Below are 26,942 nucleotides of genomic sequence, written 5' to 3'. Positions count from 1 at the left end.
TGCACGTACGAGTAGGATTTTGTGACATCGCAACTAGTTTGGAAGCCAGTCATGCTCCAGTATCCAACTTACAGTGATGTAGAAACCTCCAGTGCACAATGGGAGTATGCCATATCATATTGTTTATGATAATACCGTTTTTATTGATCTTAATGTGATAAAAACTTGTTGTTAAACGAACTCCTCAGGCATTATTAGATAAGGCTGAGGAGTTAGTTTAAAAAATGGAACAACTTCAGAAAAAGAACCAGACGAAAAGAGCAGACACACTACACACAGCATATACCGCCATCTAGTAACTACATCATAGCTGAAAGATGAGTCAGGTGACAATGATTGATTGATCGTGACAATGTACACTCGCCTTGCGTTAATTCTTTTTACTACCACAGTTACTACTACTAATTTCTTCTTAGTTTAGAGTTTGGTATTGATCAGCTGACTACCGTCAGTACAGCAGATTCATTATCAATGACTCTGATCAGAGAGCTATTTTGAAAAGAGCACCAAGCCATATGATATTTATTTTGTAGTATATACTGTACATATATATAATATATAATATATATATAATATATATATATATATATATATATATATATATATATATATATATATATATATATATATATATATATATATATATATATATATATATATATATATATTAATTAAAAAACTTTTAATGATATATATCACTAAAAGTTTTAATTTTAAGAATGTTTAATAAGGGAAAAACAACACCAGACCAAATAATTATTCAAAGCAAAGTATTTTTATATCTTACAACAAATGAACTTATTGCATTCATTTCATGAAGCAAATAAATATATAAATACTAAAAATTGACATTCTCAACCCTGAAACAATTAGATAATGGAATATTTGTCTTTCACTCTTTAATATCATATTAAATTGAACACTTTTGTTTGATGCATTGCTCAGATAAAATAAGCAATTTGAAGATCCCTTTGGACTCTAGCAACTTAATGATAATGTAATTATTTTTATTCTTAGTTAATTAGGAATTCATAAAAAAAGAAAAGAAAACAGATACATTAATCAGTCATGAAAACAACTGATAGCTGAAGCCCCACAAAATAAATTCACCAGAAAGTTAAAATGGCATCTCTGGCTGTTGTTCTAATCACATTATGTATTTTTGTCGTTAAGGTATAGATAATGATCATGATCATATTTAATTAACACTTCGTAACATAATGTCCATGAAAATAACCATCAGAGATATAGCTGGCACCACTTCCTCAATTTACTTTTTTGTTAAATCACTAAATACTGTATTGTTTGTTATGGCATGTCCAGGCTTCACTGATGATAATATGATGGTGTAAAAACTGTATAGGTCTTAACAAAACACAAAGCTTTAAACACCTTACACGTGCAAAGGTGTTATCTGTATAACACAAAAATCACTCTGTCAGAGCTTTTAAGATAGAGCCAGCCCTGTACATACGTTCCTCTAAGGTGCTGCAAATATTTTGCACAAATAGTTGACCCAGAATGGCTCCTGTCAAGGCTTTACGCAGCAAATAAGGAGGAACAGATTTCCATACAGTCTGAAGCCAGATTAGAGAATGCTCCAGTTATAAAATGGCTTTAGAGTTATGTGGAATAGTTCTGTGTCTGAAGCAGGCCTGTAATTGGTGATGAAAGGGGGCTGTTTTGAGGGCTTTTGTGCTCCACAACTTAACGGACAATTTTGTTAAAAAGTACGATAAAACTGTGAGTGCTGCAGTGAGGAGCAGCAGGGCAGTCTGGCATCACAACAACACTCTGTGATATCCAAAGACCAGACTGATCACTGAGGACGTTCAGGCAGACTAGACAGACTCTCCTAATGTTTGACATCGAGGTTGTTTCACAACACATGTAAAATCTAAATACAGCTGATAGAGATGAACACCCTCACAGTTTTATACGCTGTCCTTGGCTGACATCCTCTCCCTCTCACACACACACACAAACACACACTGACACTACAACCAGATGTGATTCAAGCATCCTCGGTGCATGTGCATTTGTTGCTGTGTAGTTTCTGGCATCCACCGAGGTCTTACGTTCCCAGAAGTGTGGAGTTATTTCCATGAGCATGTGGGGAACCAAGTAACCACAAGAGTGCTCAGATTACTGTCAGTAATAACATCTCAATTTGTTACTTGTTTTAATATTACAGGGTAAAAGCAACACGAAAGAAACAACATGTATAAATTGCCATGGTTGTTTGAATATATGTGCTGGCAGACAGATTCTTTTTGCCATATGAGCCAGCTCATAATCAAGAACTACATACATCTATAGAATTAATTACAGTTAAAATTTCTAAATTCTAAATATAAGAAAAACTTGCGTGTTGTTTTTTTTGTTTCAATATTTTTACAGTCCCAGTCATATAAAATATATTTTATTGTAACCAGCCACTATTTCAATCAACCAGCCATCTTACCTTGCTGCACCAGGTGCACACTAACTACTACCACTACTAACCAGCAGTGTTTCATGCTGAATGAGAGGAGTGTGATATTAGGGTATTTTAAGAAGGCTAAATATAGGTTATGTATAGCGAGTGAGTAACAAATAACATTGTTTGTGTTATTCCTCATCTAAACTCTGCTGCTTCAGCCTAGCTAGCATCTCTGGCTAGTTACATCTACTTTGGGATTAAATGAGTAAATTAATTCACTTAGAGTTAAATTGAATTTAAACTTCAGTTAAACTTGCTCTTTGTATCTTAAACGGGACTGATAATTAAAAAATAAAACATGTACTGCTGTTTAACTCAACAGATGCAATATTGTTTTTCTGGCTGTAACAATAAAAACTGGATGATAACTGAATATAATATTTGAGATAGGCCCATTATGGTACAGAGATGCACGGGAGACAGAGCCATGCGCGCTCCACGCACGCAGAGTTACAGCTACACACACCTGTTTAATCTGACCAATCATTTTCCTGTTTGGAACTACATAAAAGGTTATAAACTAAACTGATATAACAAAATATAATATCACAGTACATTTTATAGAATATTACTGTATTTATATTATAATGTACTAATATTATATTATATTATATTATATTATATTATATTATATTATATTATATTATATTATATTATATTATATTATATTATATTATATATAGCCTAGTGTCCCAGTATGGCATGGCTTTCAGGGACACTTGAATAGAATAGAATAATAATTAACAAATAGAATATCGTTAATATTATTAGTAACACCTGTGATTTTCCACTACGACATTTCAAAATGTCTGCAGTGAAAAAGGTTTGTTTAAAGTAGCAATACCACAATATAAAATACTCCTTTACAAGTAAAAGACCTGCATTTTATAATAGTAAAACTGTAGATGTATTATAAGCAAAAAGTACTGGAAGTATCAAAAGTAAAAGTACTCATTATGCAGTTGAATGGCTCTTGTCACTATTATATTTTATTAGATTATTATTACTGATTCATTAACATGTAAGCAGCATTTTATTGATTAATTAAATTTAACAACTGTTGGGTAGTTGTTGGATAATCTATAACAATGCATTATATTTTATAAGATTATCATATGTTTTGTTTATACAAGAAACAGGTAACTATAGCTGTACTATAGCAAATGCATTTAGTGAGGTAAAAAGTACAGTATTTCCCTCCTCATAGTAGTAGTAACTGTGGTAGTAATCAGTATTATTCACAACAGACTTACTATCAGTATTCCATTATACCTTTATGTCTCGTGTCATAATATTTCCAAGTCACTCTCTATTGGGCATTTAGTAACCACCTGTTTTATGTCAGCGTAGGTTTTACAGTCAAGACACTGAAACTAATTGTGATATTATTTAGACTGCTGTCATTTCAATAACATCCAAATGGTGCTTGTTAATTTTATTTACTTACTAATTTTACTGCATTGCATTTAATTTGACAGAACTTTGACCAAAAGCACCTGCCATTTTGCAAGGTTTTTATTTAGTTCTTGGTAAAACAAAAGTGGAAAAAAATCATGTTCATCAGGTAATAATTTCCATTTTAAAAGTAATGTTTCCCACTTTTGGCAGGCAGCGGGCAGGCAGAGTGCAGCCAGGGGGATTAGAGCCACTGTCAGCAAGAGAAAGGGCAGAGGGGCGCACAGGAAATGATTGTGGCCCCATGGAGGCAAGTCAGAGGCCAGTGCTGCCAGTCCAGCTGCTGCAACTGAGGAAAACAAGGAAAGTGCAAGGTCAGTAGAGCATTCAGAGAAAGAGAGAGGCCGAGCACAAAGAGCCACAAGGGAAACGATCAGAGAGGCCAACACGTGGAGAGAGGAAAGAAGTTACAAAACACGAATATAAAAACACAAATCCTCCTGAAACACACAAGAGCTTAATGGCCTAGAGACTAATGTTGAGTTTTTGTACTTTTTGATTTTGATTTGTTAAGGAATCTTGTCCTCCTGGCAAATCATATGTGCTGGCAATGGCAGCTCAGACACATTGCTCAGGCATGTGGAGAAGGAGGAAGTACGCTAGTGTGATTCCCCGGCATGTCACTCTGTATAGAATCAAGGTGTTTTCTGACTCATTGAGCTTTTATTAGCAGCGGCCACAGCTCTGAAGGTGGTAATTGATTCTGGCAGAAGAGCTATGGCTCACAGTTAGACCAACATCTAAATGTAAACAAGTGGAGCCCAGCTAATGTGGAATTTCTTTATTACCTGATACGGCCATTAAAAGGATCAGTGCCACTGCAATAACAAAAAACCAAGAGATGGTCTCCAGCTCTGTCATTTTGCCCGTTCATCCTCCACTCAGCCAGTCCAGTTTCAACACTCACAAATGAACACGTCCGCCACTTCAGATGCAAAGAACATGCAGAACTGAAAACAGCCACAAGCGAGCTGATTATCATCTATCAAAACAAAAGCAGAAGACAAACAAACAAAGATGCAGTTTGAGACTCCAAAAAAGCACAGACATGAAATAGTTCCTCCCAGCCAGGGCCAGCAGTGATTAAAGCAAAAAGCCAGGCAGGGTCTTTCATGTGGGGACCATCTCATGTGCCCCTCTCAGCTTCAAGGCCAAAACATCTCTTCCCCCTGACTGGCGGCGACGCAGACAGATAATTTCTTCCGCTACACCCTCCAACCAACAGTTTAGCTCGGGACTAAAAGTGTCATTGCAAATAATTAGTTTCTCTTGTCCCGCTGTTGCCACAACTAAAATACCTCAGTAACGCTGGTCTTTGTTTGGCAGAGAGAAGGATGAATCTGAGAGCAATTGAGGTCTTGGCACTTTACAGAATTACGGCCCAGAGAAGATTTCCGACCTCCTTCTCGGAATCTATTTACCTTCGGCAGAAATCACTGACTTGCAGTTAAAGAAGAACGATTTCCTTTGCCAAGTTTACAGGCGCAGATGTTTGAATCTAATTTTACAAATTGTAACAAATGCATACTGACAGATCAACAGCTGAAAGGAGGAGAATTCCGAATAAATAAAAACTTTACGGAGTCTATGTTGTGACTGAGAAGGACAACGTAGTGGAGAGCTGAGACAGATTATGCATGAATGGACAGCAGGATTTCTAGCCTTTCTCAGGCAGTCCAAATGATCTCCAGTCCTCTATTTGTCCTCTGTTAATCAGCCTCTATTAAAGCTGTTTAAGTGGCATCTACGCTCTGACCTTCACCTCAATAAAAAACAGCCGATTCAAAGTGTGTGCACATGTGTGTGTGACAAAGAGAACTCAGAGTACACATGCAAAGTACAAACCTTTAACAATTTCCATTCTTTTAAACACCTCTCATGCCAACACACACCCAAAAAGCTGCCAAGGTTAAGAATATAAATACACCGATTAAAAGTCCGGCTAAGTCATTCTGATAGACCAAAGGCGTATCTGTGAAATATTGCAAGGATGAATGATTCAGAGATTCATTCCATAGTCTTCATCAAAGCCTCCTCAAGTACCCCAGCCAAAATAGAGCCGGACACACAGCTGCACCTCATTGAGGGGCTGGGTTGATTTAATCTGTGCTAAACATGATCTAATTTAAAGCTAATATGGCCCTTGTGTGGTCAAAGTGCAGCACAACTTCAGACAATCAAACTTATAAGAAGAAGTGACCTCTGTTGAAAAAGAAAACATTCTGGGGGTCTTTGAAGGCCTGGCACTCCTTATTACCTGGCACCTGTTTCTCCAGACCTGTTTGTCTGCTTGTTTGTTCAGTTTCGTCAGGTTTGTTTAGTCGTTATAAGGATGTCGTTAAGGATAAAATGTGTCCTTCCCCGCTTAACCAAATTCAACAAATATTGTATGCAAATATAGATGGATTCCCAGTGAGCACTCAGCTCAAAGTGGCACCTCCAGGCCAGAGACAGATGATTGGTGGGACGCCCCTGGCCCTGTGTCCACCTGTCACAGCCAGTGATTGTTGAGCAGCAGTAATTGTTCCACGCTGGCATGAAAGCCCACAGGAAATCCCTCCAACAAAAAGCCCGTCAGGCTGGAATGTTGGCACCTCGCTGCTACGCGGATCTCTCGGCCCAGGGCAGCACCGGCCGAGCTCGAGGGCCATGTGACGCAGCGAGGAATGCTGGAGGCTGATGTTGGGTCAGATGGGGGAGATAGAGGGTCGGTGGTTGGAGGACAGTGGTGGGGAACCGCCAAGGTTAGCAGAGGATTTGGGGGGGGGGGGGGGCAGAACCCAAGGCTGTAGTGCTAATCCCCAGTTGGCAGGCTGAGAAGAAGTGTGAGGGCCTCTGTGCTGAAGAGGCCATCCATCACTGTGAAGTGTTCTGTGTCCTTTCTGTCAAATGTACTGGGAGTGAGGGGTGTTCTGCCTTGACTGTGCAGAGGTACACGACAAGAAGCCCACTGATGGAGAGGTTAGGATAAATCTCATTTCATTTCAGATTAACTAAGTAAAGAAAAATTAGCAGTGCGTTTTTATGTGATGTCAAAAGCTTCAAGCTCATATTTCGAAAAGCTTTAAGCTTGATTTTTTATACTAACTAATTGCACTTCTGAGAAGTTGCTTCTTTTCCCTTTCTATGTACTTTCCATAGGAAAATGTTTGTTTTGCTAAGCACCAGTATCCTGGAAGTCATTTGGTGCATCCTTTTACTCACGGAAAGAAAGTAATTTATACATATTCATATGACATTCTAGAAGTATATTTAGCTGATGCTATTTAATAAAGAAGAAATAGCCTTCACATTAGCCCCTAGTTGATGAAATTATTTAAATGTATAAATTTGGCTTCTCTTGAAGACAGAGTTGCTGGTTCCCATGTGTTTGTCATGACATAAAAAGCTGTCGTCAAAGATGTTTTGTGACAAGCAAAATGTCTGCCATTGGAATCTATCATCGTGTCTGCTGAACCAGCACAGCTGTGAATTGTGGCACACTGTGGAACAAAGATTGGGATGCAAATTCTACAGGGAACAGATTCGTGTAGGAATGCAGTGTGATCCAACCTCCCAGGCAATAATCTGGGTCCACTGCAGAGGAGAGAGAGAGAGAGAGAGAGAGAAGGAGGAATGGGAAACAGAAACAATCTGTCATACGTCTTCATCTCTTGCAAAAGTTAAACTGTCGGATGGGAGGAGGGAGGGCAAACTAATAAAAAACATAACACATGACAAAACTGTACACCATTTACGACAAGATGGACAATCACATACACACACCTCTACTGAGAGACTTGAGACAGTTTTGATCAGATAGCTCTGAACCAGTCTACACAGCAGATTCTTAGTGTATTGTATTTGTTTGTTCCTGAGACTTTGGTGCGGACAGAGAGAGAAAAGGCTTCCTTAATCATTTACTCGGCGTAGGATAAACATTAAATTTGACTCCAATGCTGCACTGCACTGAATGGCTGGTTGTGGAACTTAAATTCTATTTGATGTTATTGTCATTCTACTGTGAAACAGTGTGGGGGTCACACTGCTTTCTTAACAACATAAAGCAAGGAAGAACAATACAAGGCACTATAGTGGATTCTTTACAGTAACACACAGCTTGGTGATTACTTAATGAAACAAACTTATAGCTAAGATTACATCTTACTGATACTGAACAGTGAGATTGACATGTACACAGTACAGTGCACAGTATATTTTGCACCAAAACAATGCAAACTCTGCTGTTGGTCTCAAAACTAGCTGCATAAGTTCATTTGGTGGTTAACAGGCAAGCTCAGGTCACTCACATGCACTCATGAATGCACACACACACACACACACACACACAGCTTCATAATACAAACATGAACCCAACAAACAAGACCGCTCCTGTCAGTCTACAGCTGTGACCCTCCACAAAGTCACACAAGGCCCTGAAAGGACAAATGTTTGTTTCCCTCTGCAGAATTAATGAGGGCATCAGTTCCTGCCACCTCCACTCTCCTGCACCGACAGACTGCGCCCAGCTCCCGCTCTGCCTGGGCTTGAAAGCGAGAAGTAAATATTAGGACTTGACTATTTAGAAAGAGTTGGAAATGTGCAGCCCACAGCAGGGCCATGAGAGGGGCAGCAGGAGAAATGAGGAGTGAATGGGTCCACTGGCAGAACATCTGAAATCTGCTCCCCAGCAGGATGTGACAGAGATGTGCTCTAATTGCTTTAACCCTTCACACCTACTTGCTCCTTGTAATGGCCCTCCAGCTATTCCTCTTCAAATAAAGATTAATCTCCCCTCACCTACATACGTTCTGCATTTGTTTTATTTTAATAAGAGTGTAATTGGTCGACTCTGAGAACAGAACAGTAAGGAGGGAATGTTTGGTAAGCATCCAGCTCAGTCTTAAAGTAATCTGCAGCTTCATTGTTTTTTTATTCCGTCTGATTAGACCTCAGACAGACTCTAGCAGTTGCAGAGCGTCTTACTGTAGTGTGTGAAGGATAGCCTGCGTGTGAACTTATTCTCTGATCAGAGCGAGCCCATTGCTGAATAACGAGGAACAATATCATCTCTGCTAATAAGAATATCTCAGAGGCCAGATACTGGTATCCAGATAACAGTATTCACTCAGCATTCATAACTTTTGCGTGTGTCTCAAGATCCTGCATCTACTTCTGATCGTTTTCACCTCCCCAGTCAATACACCGAGAAAACATCACCTCCACAATGTTTCTTTATTACATTAGTAAAGCAATAAACTGGAATCCATGTTGTTTTCCACCAGGAAGGCTTGTTGTAATTTAGTTGCATTGTGGATTTTTCCTTTCCTTTCTTGTAAAGGTCTACTGTTCCTCCATTTCTTGCATTCACTGTTGTGCATTGATCTGGACTTTAGTTACACTTTTCATTATGTCTTTTGGCAGCATATTTCTACTCACACAGACGACATATGTGTCTCTAATGTGGCCAGGAAGTATTCTAAGCATTCACATCACACTAACAATGTAGTCTTATGTGTCCATGACCACCTCCAAATGTGACTTGTGTGATCGGATTCTCAGTGCATCTTGAACGTGTTCACACCTGTATTTTTAGCTGTGCGGTTGTCATTGGAGCACCCGAGACAGACTTTCATGCCAGGCCCACCCAAACAGTCATGAAGCTATTTGTACACATTTTAAAGAGAGCTTTTACAGGAGTATTTGCTGATACAAGATTGTACGACCACACACTGACCGTATGTGTGTTGGGAGAGGAGATTTGGATGAAGCAGGTTAGTAGGGAGTTGCAGGATGTATCTGGGGAGTAGAGGAGGTGAGACAGAGTGTAGCAGCATTGACTGCTCCCCTCTTGGCCACATCAGCGTGTAGATTTAACAGCCCAGCCGAGGGTTGAGTCCATTCCAGCTCTAACAGAGGCCAGTAAGCCAGGCTGGCGTCAGGCTGCAGGTATAATAAAGTGGACCTGTGGCCTGTGGCTGAGGTCTCTGGGTCAGAGACAGCACAGCGGACGGGTGTCTGCACCATCCAAAGAAGCCAAAGAAGAAGTCGAATGTAGTTTGTTTAGTTACTCTCCTCCTGTGAAAAAAAGAAGTTCTGGTTATTACTAGACTTACAAAAGACCTGTAGAAATGCATACATACAAGTAAATACATTTTCTTTTCTTTTTCTTCAATCAAGTTTTTTTGCTAAGTTCTTAAAGGATAATTCTGGTGTATTACATCTTGGGTGTTATTATCATAATTTTGGGCCTAATTTCTGTTGATTATGATAACGATGTACTCAACAAGTTTAAACCTGTCTGATCATCCTACCTAGTGTTTTTTTGCCCTGTTGGACTTAGAGCTCAACAACAAACGTGGTGAGGACAATGTTATTACAACAGATACACTTAGAAAGAACAAGTTACAAGCTACTTGCCATTTATAGGTTGTAACAACTTGACAGAATTAAGTAATACATTTTAAGTAAACTTAACTAGTAAACATATCCTATTTAACTATTTAACTATTTAAATTAATTCATTTGCTTATCTTTCAATCAGTTTCCTAATTTTTTTAAAGATGAACTTATTAGATTTTACAATAAACACTAACTACAAAAACTACAAAAACAAGACCCAAGTTGTACTAAACTGAAATTATTATATCATTTAAAAAGCATGCTTTATAAAAGCAACTGAATTCTAGGGTGAAACGATGAATACTTTTGACAAGAAAATAGAAGCTGCTCAACATCAGCACAAAATATCAGCCAAGATATGTCTTTGCTGATTTGGCCTTTCAAAATCGGTGGCCCTAAATAGCTCAGCACCTGTCTCACTTTCAGTAGCAGGTTATTGATGATTGATGGTGGCACATAGTTTCCAGTTGGGTATCCTTAAGTCGAAAAAAAAATTACTCTTTTCCCACAGGGCGTGTCACCAATCAGACAATTCACAAATCAAATCAGTGCTGCAAACAGTGCTAATCACACATAATGGCTTTGCTGGCTGCCCGTCCCACTCAGTTTTTTGCCAAGTAAATGGTATTACCTCATTCAGGCTGAGAAATATGGAAGCAATTAAAGAGAGGGGGTAATCTGGCTACCATTCAAAATTACTCTTATATTACAAATGGAGGAGAGATTGAAACAAATATGCGCATGTATAAAGTTGATTTCCTCCTCACATCCATTGCTTTTTCTTCCTATAAAAAAATGGTTCTTTTAAATGAGAGCTTAAGTTGAAAGATTTGCGAGGGCAAAAGATTGATTTACTGTGATGCGCTTGAGTTGCAGCAAGAGAAGAAATGTCAGAATTCTATGCCTTGGCCATTCATTTGGACAACTTGAGAGAACAGATCAGGGGGGATTTGAGCCATGCACTGAGCTCATATGGTCTATCTGCTTTAAGCCAAGGCTATGTGTATGTTTCAGCCACTCAACAACTATGGCTGTCGAAAGAAGTGGAGGAGCAATTTTAGCACTTAGGCCTGAACTTGTCCTCATGTTCCAGTGTTCAACCTGAGTTGTCTGGGTTAACAAAATACTGAAACAAAGCTGAACAGTGATCAGCAGCCTCATGGATTAACTGATGCAAAATAAAAACCTCAAAGAAGAATCATTCTCCCATTTAACCTTTGGGCCACAGTCACAGTGAGAGTGGAATATTTGTTAGAAATAAACAGGACCGAGATCTGTTTTTAATATGTCAATATATATGACAAACAAAGTCCTTTTCCAACAATATCCACTTGTGCATTTATTTTCCAAAACTGGACCCTGAAACAAAGGAATGCAAAAGCTGTGCTGAGCTTCAAATGAAGATCCACAAATCAATACGGAGTGGGACACTTAGTTTATACCAAATGTTTCCTGATTTTTGTCTTATTTAACAATGAACTCATAAAGTCTGTTCCTCAGTTCATAGAAATATTAAAACTAGAATAAATTCATTCATAACAATAAACATCTGTGACACATAAAAAGATACTGTAAATCTGGCACAGGCTTTTAAAAACAAAGCCAATACAAGTATTGATACTTACATACTAATAATACTAAGTCTTGCATAACATCACCTCTTTGTTCTCGTGGTTTCTTTAATATCCCAGCATTTTATCATATCTGCCATTGACCAGATTCCTTTGATGTGTTTGCAAGACATCAGTCAACTTGGCAGCACATGACAGCTGACTGTTAGATTAGGATATTACCAGGGAAAAAACACTTCATGCAGGGTGATGAAATGCAAAGGCAATTGGCCTGACACCTTGACTGATCTGTGGTCGGTGTGGGGGGCCGGCCGGGCCGCTCCACTTATCAGATCATCACAGCTGATCTTAATGCTGCTGGCTAGGTAAATGTTTTTCCTTATTGGTCCTCTCACTCTGGCCTTAAACTGTGATACATTTCATGTCAGAAGTTGCTAAAACAGTCTCCGCCATATTGTCCAGATATTGCCGACTTCACCGGACACACGTACACACACACACACACACACACACACACACACGTTAGTTGAAAACCCTCTAAAACTGTGACTGAAGTCATCTTTACATTTGTGACCCTGAATTCTCTCCTTGAATTATATGCTGAGGTTTACATAGTTTAACTCAGCTAGACAGTGGGTAAACATGGCGGTGTTTTACTGATCTTCATGTGAATAAAGCCGTGCCACTTCCCTCTTTAACCCCTCTCAGTAATGTTAGTTAGCTGTTTTTTTCTCTGGGTTTGTTGACTCCTCTACTGAGGGCGCAGCCTGCTCTGTCGGCCCCCCGGCCAGATTTACTGTGATTACACCGGCCAGTGTTTACTTTTCCCAGCGTACTTAGCTCGCTGTTTCTTTTATTCATATTAATTCAGTCTCACTCTTTCTCTCTCCGCGGCTCTTTTCATCTATCCTTCCTTTGATAGCTTATACTGAGGGTCTGCCATCCATCTAGGCACTGATTCACTTTATGTTGAGAGTATGGAAGTATAAATTTAGTCGAGTTTAGTCTGCAGATGAACAAATATGTTTTTATCCCAAACAATGTCGATAGCTTATATTAACTGAAGTGCTTCTACTCTTATGGAGGCTGTACAACTCGAAAATAAGTTACTTTGATTCAGTTTCACAGAGTTTAACACTACAGTACGAATATGATAGAGATGTTTAATGTAAATATGTAAACTGAAGTTTTGCTTTTCGAGTTCAGCTTTAAACCTTTACTGTGGTTCATGTGCCTTTATATGGCCAAGCTTTCCGCTGTTCACTGTGCTGACCTTAGTCACACACATATTATCTTGATTTGCGTGCTGTATTAAATTATAGGCTTATTGCGATTACCGTGAGAAACTCACTGTGACTCATAATACAGAAAAATACAAATCTGCACTGTAGCTCAGCTCCTGTTTGAAATGTTCGACCATAGTGGTCGTAAAAATAAAAAAGTAATGCTATTTTAAGGAAAAATAAGTTTTACAAAAAGAAATCCCATTTAAACTGTAATATTTCAATCACATGTTGACATAGGTTTTATCTTTAGCTTTCACATTTTCTAACTCAAATTAATTTCAAACAATATTTACAGTAGATATAAGTGATTTGCCAATTTTTGTCATTAATTTTACATCTGTTCCAGGATTTGTTTGCAGCATTATGTAATCTGAAAGAGTAGTAGAATTATTTAAAATGAAAGTAAAGCTTGGTTTGGTTTTATTGTGTCATTTACAACTTACACATAACACACGTGTCCAAATGTTCACAAAACAATCGTAAAGAAAGGACACATGGGCCAGGTCATGAAGAGACAGAAAACAGCAAATGAAATAAAATAAAAACAAACTGTAAATAGCATAAACCACAAACAAGATGTTATGCATAAAACTGAAGGATGACACAGGATAAAAGTTAAAAATAATTATTTCCACAGTGAAATCCTAAATCTTTATTTGTATTCTCTTAAAGGTCTTTGGCCAAATTAGTTTCCGACTAAACACCATAAACTGTGGTGTCACTGTCCGCTCCTCAGCCATCGGCTGTTTTGTCTTTATCTAGAAAAGTGCATGCTTTGCATGATCTGCTATCTCCCAGCAACATGCCTGAGGACACACACACACACACACACACACACACACACACACACACACACACACACTCACGAAAACAAAAAATGGCCTTTAACAGCACATACTGCTGGGTTCCTATTTAAAGGCTGGAAGGTGCAGGTGGGGGTGGGGGTGGGGGTGGGGTCCACTAAAGTCCATTTACAGTACGGGTCAGTACATCTGAATGCCTTTACCACCCCAGCCAAATTCTTTGTGTCCCTCATTCTCATCTAGTTATCTAGACCGCAGGCTTCACAAAGGCAATTGGCATTATATTGTCCAGGCTGACATTAACCCCTGATATTTTCACTGCTCTCCATTAAAGTCCTCTTTTCCTTCTCTATTACCAGGCAATTCCCACAGAGCAAGGGGTCACACCAACCATGGAGAGATACTTAGATACTTTCTGACAAAGACAGACAGAAAGAAAAGAAACATAAACTGCAGAGGCGATTAGTTCCGTTTTTTTTTTTTTTTTTGTTGTCGTCTTTACTTTTGTCTTCGTTTGGGACACAAAAGTCCTTAACAGCCTGGATAAGGGCCGCTCTTAAGCTGTTTTTTACCTGATCCCGCCAAAATGGCAGCCCATTCATGTCCTATTTTCCAAACAGTCACTCTTCCGCTCCACCAGAGCTTTGGGTTGACAGATAGAAAAATGGAAGAATGTGGAGAAAATGAATGTTGACAACAGGTTCAAATTGTTAGCACATTCAAGCCTTACATGAAATGTTTTATTGCATGGACTTTGTCCGAGTGAGATATTTCAGAAGGGTTAGACTGAGGTCAGCTGAATAGTTGCACGGCTTAATGATAACAATGGCTGCTCAGAAGGTCAGTTGGCCAGGTTCAGCATTTCCAGACTAAAGCAGGTCTGACTTAAGGCCCTATCTAATCTTTAGATGCCTGCCTGATGAAATTACTGTATAGTATTGGTGTGTGACAAAGAATTTCTCAGCTTGATTTCAACATTTACATGCACGTTTTCGTACATTTAGTACATTTCTAGACCAGACTTAAATTGACAGAAGTTGAAAGAGGTGGATAAGTCATTTTGTGAGACATCATGGGTCTTAGTATGGTACTTCAGAGGGTCAAGAGTTCAGCTGATTCCCTCATTGTCAGCACTTTTTCAAAAGGGCTTTAAACATTCCATAGAGTATTTGACATGTTGAAAATATACATATCAAAGCATCTTGCATACATACTCACTTACATACTCAGGCACACCGACTGTGGTGTCCTCATTAGCACTTTTCATCCACTGGTATCGTCTGACTCTTGTTGAGCCACCTGTATTTGAGGACAGCGTGCAAGTCGTCAATCAGCAGGTGAGGCATCACAGTGAACCCATTGACAGACAGCATTGGGTGGACTCTCTCACACACACACACACACACAAATGCACAATCTTTTCTCTCCAACTGCCAGGCTGAGGAATGCCAGTGACTGAAGAGTCCTTGAGGCTGTCGACGGACAGGCCTGTGTGCAGGTGAGCGAGGGTCTGCTCTGTCTGAGCACACAGCAGATCCTCCCTGCCCCCAGACAAAAAGACCACAGTAGACTGTGTTCATCCTCTGTGTCTGTTTCTGTTTTTAGACTGCAGCTAGACAACACCATCCACTGATCAAACTTTATTTATAAGACTTCTTAGAGTTCATTGCACAGTTACTCCCCTCAGTCATACTCTTAGCATGCATCGTCTTTGGTTCTCCGTTGGAGCATTAAAGAAGCTGGTGTAGTTTGGATACGGTGTCACATTTCTTCTCATTACCTGAAATAGACGTGTCTGATCAACTCTTCTTGTTTGTATCTAAAAATGAAATGAAATGAAATGAAATGAAACGGACAGCTGTGAATCAAGTCCAGCACCATTAAATGGCCACTAAAATCTAAATGACTAGTAATAATGTTCCCCTCAGCCTTGTTTTTCCAGAGTATGTGAGGTTGTTTTGGCAGTTTATCTGTGCGACCACAGGCTAGGGTCAAGAAGTGTTACAGCTCCAACGAGTGTGCAGCTTGTTCAGGCTGGTGCTGCGTTGTATCATGTGAGCTCACAGCATGGGCCCTACATCTTCCACAGCTATTTCTGTCAGTGTAAAATCATGAGAACCACTTTAACCAACACTAGGCTGGGCAGAGGGTAATATCTCTGCGCTGCACACTGCCAAGTCTGTTCCCTCGGACAGGCCAACATTCTGGCTATATGTTCAAAATAAATTGGATTTGTCTTTTTTTTATTTGATGTTTGTCCATTGGGGGTCTGGCTCTCAGACAGATGACTGTTTGAGTGTTAAAGCAATGACAGGAGTGACAAAATCCCTTTGCAATGGCTTTTGTGAGGAGGTGGAATGTCCAAACAAACACTCAGGGTAATTCAGAGAGCAATCCCAATAGGCTTTCAGGTTGAACCCTGCAACTGTGCTGAGCTGATTTACAATCACAGTGTGCTATAAGTTGTGGTATAACTGTTATTATAACACTTGGACTTGCAGTGAATTACAGTAAATGTTGCGTCGTTTAAAAATAATTTGCCTTGGAGGATATGAGTCTGTCTTTGCCAAAATTTCTGTACACAGTATATCATTAAAGGTGCAGTTCACAGAAGAAGAAAAAAAACATGCAATGTTTCCATGTAAAGATGATGGTGAAGATCATTTAATTATTTTATAAATACTTTTTTCTTTATTTCAGTATACAAAATAAGAGTATGTACATCCACACAAAAGTGGTTTACAAAATCCATGAGTTCAGCTCATATGCTCTGAAAAATAGAATATATTTTGAACTGCATGTCAAACATAAAGGAGATAATGCTTAAGTCCTTAATGCTCCTCTCTCAATCCACAGGGATGCAGTCATGTCAAGATCCACACAGGACACATGGTGAGAGTCCAAAACGTCAACCACAAAAATGTTCCATGATTGAAAAGTACTTGAAGTTCCCTTTGTGTTCCTTTTTCCGCTATTGTCCATCGCTGCACAGGAAAAAAAGTTTTAATAGTACCTAAAAAAGTACCACATGGATCCATCAGAACTGTTTGATTTCCGTGGAATGAAGCCAAACACAAGTCTGTCTAGTGGGGGGGAAAAGACAATGCCTCACCTCCAGCATAAAATCCAATATTATTTCTTTTTATTAGAGATATAATAAAATAGACTTTCAATATCCCTGTTAGGGGAATTTATAATCATGAACAAGAAAAAGGAAATACCCAGGAGGACGGCGGTCTTCACGTAAACCGACACTGTCGCCACACTCTCCACGTCCAGGTTTGTGAAGCGAAAAAGCTTAGAAGCCCAATTGGCAGTTTGGAGATTCGATACAAAAATCATACACACAGAATAGACCATATCTCGTCGAGATACACATGCTAAAGCTTAAGACAAAATTAAGCCTTCTTGGTATTGTAGTGCTTTGGTTAATCTGTAGCCTCGGGTGGCTGGGTACAAATAGAGGACTGCTGGTGGGGCCGGCAGTGGCACAGACTCATTTGCAAACGTATCTCTCCACGATCCGCTCACACTTCTTGCAGGTTACGTAGCAGCACCAGTGGTACTTGCAGTGGCAGCGCTCCACCAGCTTCTCTGTGTACGGGTTGTAGCCACGGCCGCAGCACATCAGATCACAGCTGTCACTGCCGACAGAGGTTTTGTTGCACTGCCTGAAAAAAAGAACATATTATATTAGACATTGTCAGAACAAGATAGAGAAAAGGGAGCTAAGACCAGCTAAGAACGCTAACATATTTCCAGTTTGGTTTCCTGCCTAAGAGAATTAGGTTTACAGCTTCATTCAAAAATATTTTGTACAATCTCACAGCCTGTGAAGGGCCTACAATAGTCCTTTAAAAGTGCTTGACCAACTGGTGCCTTAACCTTTTGTGCAGTTTCTTCCAAAATGTTTTCCTTTCATTTACTTTTTGTTCCGTCGTCTTTGGGCAGTGGATGCCTCTCATTTCAGAAGCCTGAGGCATCTTGAATGAGCAGAGAATAGCCCCGCCATAAATCACACTGAATACACAGGGCTGCCCTCCCTTTCTTTAGCTTGCCCTCTCCACATAATTGCATTGTTTTATGATGGCAGAGTGTTAATGACCAGTATGGTGAGAGGGAGACGCTGAGCTGAAGGCTGCTGCCGGAGTGAAGGAGGAGGAGGAGGAGGAGGGACAAGAGTCATTGAGAGTGTAAGACAGATTTATTACATCGGTGGGAGCTGGGAAATAGACAGAAACCCCCACACAGTTATGTTTTGTCAGGAGCAAGATCTCTTTATATCACTGCTGTGTGGAGCAAGAGGACAGCACTGTACATTCTGTAGTTCACATCTGCTGGTTTAAGCAGAGGCACAATAATGTAATTTAAGACTGAAGCACAGGCTTCAATAGAGTGCCTCTTCCCAGGTCTGTGACACTTTTGTGTACCAGTGATCACACTTTGTCCATTAGGAACAGATGCTAAAATTCATGTTCCCTGCCCCAGATTCTCTTGTTAGTCAAAAACCTGTCTCTAGAAAGGGTATCTACTGCTCTCAGGTCTTGTGAATGGGTCAGTGCTAGCAATGTAGACGGGAGTAAGGTCAATTCAAGTGTGAAAACTGATAAAAACCTCTCCTCAAGTGGCCACTAGTGAGGGAGAAATCAGCGGTGAGATGATTGTGACAAAGCACACGATATTGTGACCATGTGATGGAGTGTTATGACGTGGAGAGGTCTGAGAATCCCTCCAATACAATCGGACTAGAAACTTATGGGAATGATCGATACCTACGCGTGTACACTCACAGTTACTCATGCACAAACATCAGCGTCGCACGTTCATGTAATGACGACAGTAAAGTGGGTGCCTCGTGATTTAGCAAAAGCACTGATGTTGCAGACAGTGTGTGGCTGCCGCGTTATCAGGCTGCAGACGCATTGGGAACAGTGAGTGTCCTAGACATGAAGCATGTCTTCTGGTTATCTGTAGCGTGACCTAAGGCTGAGGGACACATGATATGACAGTTGATGTACAACATTTATAACATACAACAACATCACGTGCCATTTAGTAGAGATTTTCATCCTCAGTAGCTTACACAACCATGACTATGTGTTGGCTTGAAGCATGCTAAAGTACATGTGGCTACGCAAAACATTGCAATTATTCAGTGGGGTACGTGTGGTTAAACAAGCTAGCAGATGATCAGTGGAGTAGCGTTGTTGAAATTATATCTGATCAAGTTTTTATATTAACAGACACACTAGTCATCCTCAAAATGTGTGCCATGCAATTCAGAACTAAATAATAAAGCCTGAGATACGACCTGTCCTCCTCTGCAACATATTTATGGAAATTCAATAAGCTTGCATGATAGCGCTGCATATTTGTGCCATATTTCTCTGATATTGGTTAGTCAGATCTCAGCCTGAGTCAGACTCTCAGACAAACGGGCTCCTTGCTGCCCTCTAACTTCTCACAGAGCACAGACCAGCAGCACTAAACACTGTCCCAACTAAAACACTGGAGCTGGATGTTGTAAATAAACCTTTATCTCTGGGGGACCATTAACTGTTTCCTCATCTGTGTGGACCTCTCCAATTGATATCAGCTCGAGCGCACTCAGTCGCCTAAGAATAACTGCATTAGTCATTGTTAGAGATAATGGGACAGTGACTCCAGTCACAGCTGCCTTTTCAGTGACACATGCTCAGACAAGCCACAGACGGAGCACTCTCAGGGGCCACTGGTTGTTATCAGCCAGCCTGCAAACTAAATGGTGCCACCAGGCAGGACGGCACTAGAGTCAACTTCCTGGATGAGCAGACATTCAGGATTGGTCATTTCCTATTTTGTCAGCTGCATGGGTCTGTCACTAATATACACCATGCTAATAAATCTAACACCAAACAACAGAGAACTATCAATACCACCAAATATCCCCCTCTTTCTCATGCACGTGGCAGTCTCACCTGTCCTGTGTGCCAACAGAGCCCTGTTTTTCATTCTTGGTACAGAAGTCCGGGGAGCTCTGCAGGTAGACCAGCTCGTTCTCCCTCACCGGCCTGATGTCGATGTCTTTGGGTACCAGCTGTTTGCGTGTCCCCGTGGGCCGGTGAACCACTTTGGTGGCTGACAGGTACTTGGTCTTCAGGTCCATGGCGATCTCCCTCAGGTCTTGCAGGCCTCTCCAGCAGGTCCTTATGGAGCAGGAGCCGGACACACCATGACATTTACACTTCATCACCAGCGCCTCTCTCAATACCTAGACATGAGGACAGAGGACATGGAGGCTAGATAGTGCTCTCTCTTTGTGGGATTGACATTCACACAGATAAGATACAGTAAAAGCCAGGCATATAAAACTTACACAAATACATTTACAATTTCAACTGTAGTGTCCAGTTAAAAAAAATGTAAAACTTTTTTAGAAACAAAATCTTCGCATTTTGCACCTATTTTAAGACGAGTAAAAATCTGGCCATATTGCTTACTTGTCTCCCGACTTCACTGTTGTGTAGGTGCATCAGTTTGTTGGCATGGGAGCCTGCGCGCTTCATCTTCATGGGAGCATCAGAGAACTTGGAGCCCATGATCAAACCATAGTGCAGGTTGTCAGCGCAGCCGCCCCAGCGGTAGCCCGGCTCTGGGATCTCTGCAGGAATAGGACCACACGAGCACAGCCGCAAATCTCCAGAAGTGCACGCCCGTGCTATGGTGTGGCTGATGGTTGCTGCGGACAAGGCATAGACAAACGCCGCCTCTCTTGTTCCTGTCAAAACAGATAAGAAACCCAAATTATATAGGTAAAAAAGGAGGATGCCAGGTTTTTAGGCCCCGACCCTGCAAACTGGCAATGAAGACATAAAAACCATTCAAAGACAATCTTCCCTAGAGCTCAATGCTAACACTTAAGCATAAATTATATTCAGTGGTCACTAGCTATGTTATTTTATTTTTCTTGTTATTTTATTTTCTTGTTATTTTATTTTTCTTGTTGTGAAGCACTTTGTACTTGATAAGTGCTCTATAAATAAAGTTTTATTATTTATTATAGCGTCCATTGTGGCTCATTTTCATTATCAGTTATTTTCTCGATTAATCAAGGAATCAGATGTCTTGATTTGTCCAACCAACGGTCTGAAACTCAAGTTTGCTATCACACAAGACAAAGAAAAGCAGCAAATCCTCACGATGTAGAGTCTGGAACTAGTGAATGTTTGAAAATGCATTTTTGCTTGAAAAATGACTAACAATTAATCGATTATTATAATAGTTGCAGATTATTTTTCTTTTGACTGAATAATCGATTAATCATTTCAGCTCTAGCAGTTTTTAGTAGCAAAACACCCGAAGATTCAGAAATTGAACACATGAAATAATATTTACTCAAAATAGGGAGCTACCAGTACAGTGTGTGAATATTTTGTCTGATTTTGTTTAAGTTAGTGAGATTAGTTGCCAGAAGCTGCAAGTTTTCATACTTTTAAGACAGGCAACTGGTCTACTATCGTTTGTCATTATGTATGTTGAAGTGTTAGCATGAAGCGTGTATAGGTTATGTCATGTATAGCTTGAATTGATGTGCGTTACAATGGATTTCAATGATTAAAAGTTATTACAGCAAAAAAAAAACAACAAATCAAAACATCCATAGAAAGTTCTCGAAGCACTTCTGCTGTATAATTCACTTCTCTGCTATTCATCTATCTTATTTCTCTATTTACCTCTCAGCTTTCCAGTGTCTCAGTGAAAAAAAAAATTGAGTGCACAAAATGAAACTATCAAACACTGTCCATCAGTGCTCATGCTGTAAGGCAGAGTGAGCACTGATGTAATTGGTGGTGATGTGCGTACACGCAAAGCACATATGTTCAAGGTCGGAGAGCAATTGGAAGTAAGGGAAGAAATCATGTATGACCGTGGGCTGGTTAGATCAAAGCCATCCGTGGACAGAGATGAGCCATTTCCTGTTCGGTGCAGACTGTTCATTTGGCAAATGGCAGCCATGTCCTTTTTGGGGAGTGCTGCACAGCTCCCCCACCCACAACCCAGCAACTGTCTCTGGCTGACTCAAGGTCCTTTTGGCAATAGAAACACAGCTAAGTCAGACTGCAACGCAAACAGGCGTGCCGTCAGATAATTCTGTGGATTTCATAAATAAATAACAAGCCAATTATTTTAACATACAGAATATACACATGTTGTGTGTGTGTATGTATTGTATGAATTCTCAAATAACAGCTTCAGTACACAACCCCGGTGAAGGCTCCTCAGGAATAAATGATGGAATAATTTGGTTGGTAAAGAAAACAAAGTATAAAAGTATTGTATTAAAGTTCTTTAGATTGCTGTCATATTGATACATAAAGATACATCTATTGTGGTGTCTGAGCGCAGACACCATTAAAGGGCTGAGGATCATTTCACCAGTTATGGTAAACTGAACTGCAATATACGCACTTAATGACCCTGGTTTGGGATATTCATTGAATGTGAAGCGTGACCATAAACATCAGACTCTTGCGAGTAAAAAACTTGGAGCGGCTCTTTGGAAACAACAACCGCGCTGCCATTCCAAACTGTTTATGACCATACCTCGGTCGAGGTCTGGCCGATACTTGGGGGCGTCAATGGGGATGTCAATGGAGGAGCAGTTCCAACGCATATCAGCAAAGGTCTTCTGACACGTTTTCTTGACCTCGCGGGCAGCTTGGATTATGGTTTGCATGAGCTCCAGGTTGCTGCGGCACAGCTGAGCTTGGGAGGACACCATGCCAGGCAGCTGCTTACAGTGCTGGGTGTGGTTGATGTGTAAAGATGCAGGAGCGTGTGACAGTGATCTGCAAACACAAGAGGTGTTGGTCAGTATGCATTATACAATACATATTCTTTTCATTGTGGTGGTGATGACAACGATGTGATGATTGCTTAATCGCTTTTTTTTTTTTTCGTTTTATGAGTTGTGAAATTATCGCGTTTATGGGAATAACAAGGCATGCCGTGAGTCTTAGTTACAGTGGTGTGTTAGCGATTTGAGTTTCTTGTGTACACACAGCTTTGAACAAACAACAGAAAAATCCAAACAGATAATGCTTCAGGCAGGGAAATATTTTGGCATGCGTTGCAGAAAAGAACCATCTTATCACACGAAAATCCTGAAGGAAAGTCAGCCACGGATTCATAAAATATAAGTGACATGTTCTTGGCACAGGGCTGTTCTTTTGTTAAAGCGCAGAAGAGGCCTCAAGATATGCCAAAAAATATAAAAACCCCACTAAACGGAGGGGACGAAAAACTACATAGATCCCTCACCATTTTCATTTTCCACCACAGGAAGCATCGTCCTCTGTGGCCTCAGTTTGACATGAATCATCTGTTTAGACTACTAAAGGGTGCACACACTTGATTTAAACAATTTAAACTTATTGAGGATTAACTTAATAGAGAAACCACAGGCGGAGCAGGTTAGCTCTGATCTCTGCTTTCTGTGTCTTGCACTCTGCTGAGAGTTCGTGAGAACCAGGCAGCGCCGCCTGCACCTTGGCCTGTTTTGCATTAGGGGCCGAGGGGCCGCCACTCTGTGCCCAATGATAAGCCGCGACTCCGCTGGGCTCGTGGTAACCCGGCACTCACAGGTGTTTACAGCCGCATCTGTTTTGCATTGCATTGCTGCGCATTATCAAGACTGTAAGACTTCTCGCTTTGATTTAGCACATGCCATCCCAGCTCTCATGGGCACATCCGCTTAAGTCTTCCCACTGTGAGCATTACAGCCATTCATTCTGATAATAAGCCACGGATATCTTTGGTAAAGCCAATGCAGAAAGCTATGTTTTCACAGTGATCAGACATAAGGCACAGGGATGAAAAAATACACAACGGAACATGCAAATTGTCAAGAAAACCTCAAACGGTTTAGAAGAATACCAAACAAAACCATCCAAAACAGTCAGTTGAAACATAAACAAATTCAAAAAATAGCAACTTGGGAATTTTATGGACTTTCCAAAATTATTCGAAAATGATTGTTTGCTTTTACTCTACCATAAAAACAGTGTGGTGCTCAGTCAACATTTATGGCATCACAGCTTCCTTCTACAGCACACTATTTTTACACTGATTGAGGCCTAACTAGACTACACAGTGAGCAGTGACATCACTGGCGCTGTCTGCGCCGCCATGCCGCCTCATCATCGCTATCTTATTTTCTATTTTTAACTTCTTATTATACAGCAAGGGGTACATTTGATCGGAGATCTTGGAACTGAAATACGCACAGCCACATTCAAGTTAATAAAACAAAGAGGTTTCCTCTGCCAGCAAATCTACTGTCTCCTTCATCAGATGCACATGTAGAGAACACACAGCTTCTCCCTTGATCAGGAGCAACTTGAGGAACGTTGGGGCCCATTTCAAAGCTGCCATGGGCCCACCGCTCCATGAAACACTGAAAAATGCAGCAAAGAGCCGCACAGCAATGTGTATCTTCATGACGTCATCTGTTTTGACATTATTTGAATGTAAAGCAGTGTAAAGATGGTGAAAGGCCCAAAGAATGAGATGGCTGCACCGTGAGAATACTTACAGCCATTTGATGCCGGAGCAGACCTGAGACAGCAGCAGAGCCGCGAGCACACCAAGAGGCAGGACATGAGAGCTGCTCCTCATGGTTGGACAGTGGCTCCAATTCACACAGGACACAAATACAAAGGACTGTTGGGCTTCTTGGCTCCGACTCAGAAGTCAACTCTCATGGCACGGCCTCCTCTTCTAAACTCTGTAATAAATAACATCAGTGATATCAATGACTTGGCGATGTCACAGCATGCCAGTTGTACCATTTTCAGATTTTAAGACTTTTTTCTTGATGCGTTGATGAGTACTGTTTAAGAACCACTGTGAAAGTCTTTCTGTGAGCTCTGAACCCTTACAAGGTTTAGATCTTAAAAAGAGCGCTGAAAACAGAAAAATCTGACAAAGCAAAGAAAGAAAAGCCTGATACGGGAATTTACCAGTACCATTTATAAATGTAGCCATTTACAGGAATTTTATCTAGTTCTCCGTCAGCAATCTCACTCATTATGCACACATTCAATAAAGAATCCCTACACGATAGAAAAAAATATAAAAATTGCTGTGCATAGCAAGAAATACTTCAGTAACACTATTGTAAGCATTCGAGCACACTGTGAAGGAAATCCATGATCACACATCACCTCACCCTCCTCCACAAAGAAGCAAGACACAAGGCAAGTAATTCCAATGAAACCTTAAAAGACAAACGAGCTTACATTTTCATATAGGGGCTGCTGTATCTGTGGGACAGATTGTGTGTCAAGAGGACACGGCTTTGTGTTATCACCTGTGGTAGGCTATTTCTACAATATACAATAATAGAGTCATAACATATCATAGCCGATTGTTCCACCGTTGTATTCAGTATCTCATTGTCCGGTGGGGACGTTTAAATGGATGGCTGATTTAGGTTCTATACAATCACACGAACATTTGCTCAACTTTGGGACAGAAGCATTCAGACAAGGAGGGCCTATTCCCCGTGATTAGGCGCTGTCAGGCGGGTTGGTTTATTTTAGTCTCTGCAGTTCAGTTTGCCGTCACCTCTGCTCCACTAGGAGAAATGTAAAGAATTTTAAACAGAGAGACTGTAGCGGGACACCGGTGGACAGGGCAGCGCATCTGATTTGGCTTTGAGCTGCAGATAAGCAATCTCTTTGAAGAGAGATTAGCCTGAGCGCGTTGCAGCGGCAGGTTTCTGATAATGGGCCTTCTTAAAGCACGAGTTCCGCTGCTCGTCGCTGATTGGCGGAGACGCGTTCGAAACTGTGAAATCACTGATATTAATTATGTAAATGAGCTAACTGAAACTCATCACTGCTGTGTGTTACCGCTGCGTTAAAAGCACTGGGATTCGGACCTGCAGGCCAAAATAGTGAAATAATTAGACCATCATTAAAGAGAAGGTCGCCTGTTTACTGAGCATGTCAAGTCTGTGTTTGCCGTTTGGCGTCGTATCTGTTTAAATAAGTCGCGGATTCAAGTGGATTTACTGTTTAAATATACATTTGGCCAAAGTGGGCTAAATGGAAGCTCCTGTTTCCCCCTAAAAGATAAAAACTGAAAGCCATCCGCTGCGCGTCTCTCATCAGGCCAAGATAAGCTGGGCAGGACCCGCCGAGAGGACCGGGACTCATGTTTCCGACCGATCAGTGAGAATCTAATTAGTGGAGATGAACTAACAAGGTCGGACAAGGATATTTTTATAATAATATAGTGTTTGTGTGCTATAATAATGTTGTTTGCTAATCTGCTTGTGAAGACAGAAGTCTCCATGAGGACATATTCTAAAGTCACTTTAAAGACAGGCGCTGTGATATCTTTTAGCCCACATGAATTTAAAATTCAACAGCTAGATCTTTGCAAAGCAAATTAGAATAAATGCAGTGAACTATGATTTCTCCTGCCTTAAACTAGTCTTTGTAACAATTCTTCCCACACTCTTTCCCCCCAGCGGCTAGCCGAACTCTGGCGACAAACAAAGCAACTTTGTATCCACTCACTAATCCTAAACTTTAAACCTGTTTACGTGCTCACGGACGCACTCCGCTCACCCACAGCAGCACACACAAGCTTTCATCAGCCAAACAAGTATCACCTCACCTTTGCCGCGGCGCTCAGCTTTCACCGTTCAGTGAAACAACACAAACACACACACACACAAAAAAAAAAAAAAAAAAAAGAAATCTAATCTCAGCAGGTCGGAATATCCTTTCAGGGTGCTGTCTGTGTCGGAATCAGCCAGATGCGTCAGTAAAATCCAGCTTTGGGTGGTAGAACAGCTCCGCACAGGTACGCATGATGTGTATCAGAGCGGTGTGTGTGTGTGTGTGTGTGTGTGTGAGAGAGAGAGAGAGACAGAGGTCTGAGTAGAGCAGGCTGAGTGAGCCTGAGTGGGGGC

General features: G+C 40.6%; 1 protein-coding gene across 1 annotated transcript; it reads right to left on the bottom strand.

Moving 5' to 3' along the window:
- Nucleotides 1–16,620: 16,620 nt before the first annotated feature.
- Nucleotides 16,621–26,942, bottom strand: wnt11 (wingless-type MMTV integration site family, member 11). Its single transcript, XM_044223277.1, has 6 exons — nt 26,645–26,942; nt 24,552–24,743; nt 22,562–22,806; nt 20,458–20,735; nt 19,936–20,228; nt 16,621–17,649 (listed from the first exon to the last, which is right to left on the bottom strand). The coding sequence occupies exons 2-6, from the start codon at nt 24,632–24,634 to the stop codon at nt 17,475–17,477; spliced, it is 1,074 nt and encodes a 357-aa protein (XP_044079212.1). The 5' UTR covers nt 24,635–24,743; nt 26,645–26,942; the 3' UTR covers nt 16,621–17,474.

This window comes from Siniperca chuatsi, linkage group LG14, assembly GCF_020085105.1.
Source record: "Siniperca chuatsi isolate FFG_IHB_CAS linkage group LG14, ASM2008510v1, whole genome shotgun sequence".
Lineage (NCBI taxonomy): Eukaryota > Metazoa > Chordata > Actinopteri > Centrarchiformes > Sinipercidae > Siniperca > Siniperca chuatsi.
Note: the sequence above shows the minus strand (reverse complement) of the source record. Positions and strands in the feature narration are given on the sequence as shown.